The sequence below is a fragment of the Sinocyclocheilus rhinocerous genome, unplaced genomic scaffold (genome assembly GCF_001515625.1).
Source record: "Sinocyclocheilus rhinocerous isolate Xijiao unplaced genomic scaffold, SAMN03320098_v1.1 scaffold214, whole genome shotgun sequence".
NCBI classification, from domain to species: Eukaryota; Metazoa; Chordata; class Actinopteri; order Cypriniformes; family Cyprinidae; genus Sinocyclocheilus; species Sinocyclocheilus rhinocerous.
Genome location: NW_015657514.1, coordinates 413,746 through 416,390, shown reverse-complemented (window position 1 = coordinate 416,390; position 2,645 = coordinate 413,746). Strand labels below are relative to the sequence as shown.

General features: G+C 35.1%; 1 protein-coding gene across 1 annotated transcript in view; it reads right to left on the bottom strand.

Annotated features, from left to right (window-relative positions):
- The window catches only part of LOC107721213 (molybdenum cofactor sulfurase), a 7,308-nt gene extending 6,410 nt beyond the window's left edge, over window positions 1-898 (bottom strand). The window contains exons 1-3 of the mRNA XM_016529108.1: window positions 686-898; window positions 274-363; window positions 116-182 (exon numbers count right to left, since the gene is read on the bottom strand). Of these exons, the coding sequence (XP_016384594.1) occupies window positions 116-182; window positions 274-363; window positions 686-815 (287 nt within the window). The 5' untranslated portion in view covers window positions 816-898. The remainder of the gene's footprint in view (window positions 1-115; window positions 183-273; window positions 364-685) is intronic.
- Between the last annotated feature and the right edge of the window lie 1,747 nt (window positions 899-2,645).

Below are 2,645 nucleotides of genomic sequence, written 5' to 3'. Positions count from 1 at the left end.
ATATATATACCGTGTGTGCCTTTCCGATTTCTATTATAATTGTATACTATATAATTGTAATAAATATTTCTATGCTATGACTCACTGAAAATTCAGATGGTGCAAAAGTGCTTACCTGTATCTGACACTTTCCACAGTGTCATGTGTTAGTCTACTGCTGGGATTATGACTGTGAGGATTGCCTGACAAAGAAAAGTACGTTATGATCTAAAGCAAATTCTGATGTTGATATTATTAAGTTATGCATTCAACAATGCATATGAAGGAACTCACCATAAACATTCCTAGATATATCATCATAAAATCCTTTAATCTGAGATTCAGGAAATAGCGTTGTCCCTGCATGATCAAGGTATGTAACACCTTAAAAAGAGAACGAGGCACGTATTAGCGTGTACTACTCAGCCTCTGTATGTAATTCACACGGAGATCAACAGAGGGCGCTGCATTCATTCTAACCAAATGACAATAACTAAAGTGAAAGTAAACATTGCAGTATTACAGGCCCACACTCTCAACCGCTGGAGAAGTTAGAAGGCAGTTTTTTGTCTGTCTAATACAAAATCGGTTATTTATTAAACAAACAAATATTCGTATGTTGTTAAAGCGTGAGAGTAAGTAGCAGCACCACAAGCAGATTTTGACACGTTACTGAACGTGAAGGAGGCTAAGGACCTTCTTTTACCTTTAATCCGTTTAAATTCCCGATCGATCAGATCTTGTTGATCAACGCCGTAACCATAATAGTGCCAGAAACCCTTAAAACTCTCAAAAGTGCGTAAGTCCTGAAACTCCAGTGAAGACTGTGTCTCCATGTCTGTAGAGACAGACAGACACAAGAGCTCCCTCTTTCGCGAATTTATGTAACGCTTACCATGTCCAATTGATAGAACCGAGACCAAAGTCCAACAGCAGTGTGACTGTTGGTCTTTCTGCAGGACAAATATAGTAGAGTTTCATTAAAACCTCAAGACGTTTCTGAAGCATGTCTGGTGGACTCACATGCAGAGGGAAGTTAGCAACCTTAACAAAAGTATAAATACTGTAACTGATCACCTATCATTATCTTGAAGTGGATTAATTCTTTTACTTCTTTGATAGTTCATCAAAGAATCCTGAAAAAATAGAATCCATATAATTATAAAAAAATGCAGCACAGCTGTTTTCAACATTGGAAATAAAAATAAATGTTTCTTGAGCAGCAAATCAGCATATTAGAATTAGATTTCTGAAGGATCACGTGACACTGAGGACTGGAGTAATGATGCTGCAAATTCAGCTTTACATCACAGGAATAAATTACATTTTGTAATAGATTAAAAAAGAAAACAGTTGAAAACTCGCTTGGTATTAACAACCACACACATGAAATTCGTTTTTAAAAAATACCACAGTATTACCAGTGTCACCATGATAAATCTTACTAACTTTTGTAACATATTTTTGTGTGGTTTCTTAAGGTTAACCTCACACTGCTGTGACTGGTATGTACAAAAGTAAAATTCAGGTCACAATAGTTTTGATAATGTAGCCTCTCAGAATGAGATCTGTGGGACTTTATATTGGAGAGTGTCTGCAACTAAGAACAGATACTGAGAAAAATATATTACTAAGACACAAGGGCATATCACAGGGGGTTTTATAGTATGAAAATAGATAAACAGTCACACTCAATTCACTTTATGTTGTATTAAAACAACAGTTCTATTAGCAATTTCTGGGATTTATATTCATATGGATGTATAGATAGAGTGCAAAACTATTGTAGAAAAAGTAATAATCACTGTGATTGTCAATGTTTTAGTATTAGAATTTTAGTATTTTTATTAATATTTTGAAGTAGCTTTTTTTTTTTTTTTACATTTTAGTCGTTTTTGCTTTTTGTGTGCTTTTATTTTATTTTTTATCTATTTATTTTTAGTTTAGTAGTACTAATTTTAGTATTTTAGTACTTAAACTTTTAGTTGCCAGGGCGACATTTCTCATTTTTGTTTCGTTTTTCATCTAGTATTTATATTTTCATTTATTTCAGTTTTATTTCAATTATCACAACAAAAAAAACCTTTGTGATATATATAGTTAACAATAATAACCCTACTGTTGATCATGTAACGGTCATACTTGATTTTACACTATTTATCAACACATATGCAGGGAGGGAAGGGAGATCCACAGAGACATTGTTCATTTCCATCCCAGACAGCAGGCAGTGATTAAATATGCCACTTCTGCTCCACTAATTCATTCACTTTGAAATTCTGCTGCTGAGCAGAGCACATCTTTTTCTGTTAAAGGGCCACATTGTTTTCACAGGACTTTGGCCTCATTAGCAGTGTGGGGGAGGGGAAACCGGCCAAAGAGACATTGTGTCTTTCTGTCCATAATGATGTGACAGTCAATTTGGAGATGCTTATGTTGATTGGGGGTGCTGGCAAAACATTTGGCATTTTCGTCTTCTTCTTATGTGTCCTTCAAAATGTCATTATCCATGCATATGCCTTATCTAGGTCTTCCCTGCCAAAGTGGACAATGCGTTCCAAGATTCAAGTCTCACAGTTAGACAATTTTGTCGTACTTTTCCGTGAATATTTTGCCAGACGAGGTCAGCTGTCCATATTGCAGCTTCACCAAAGTATGGAAAACCT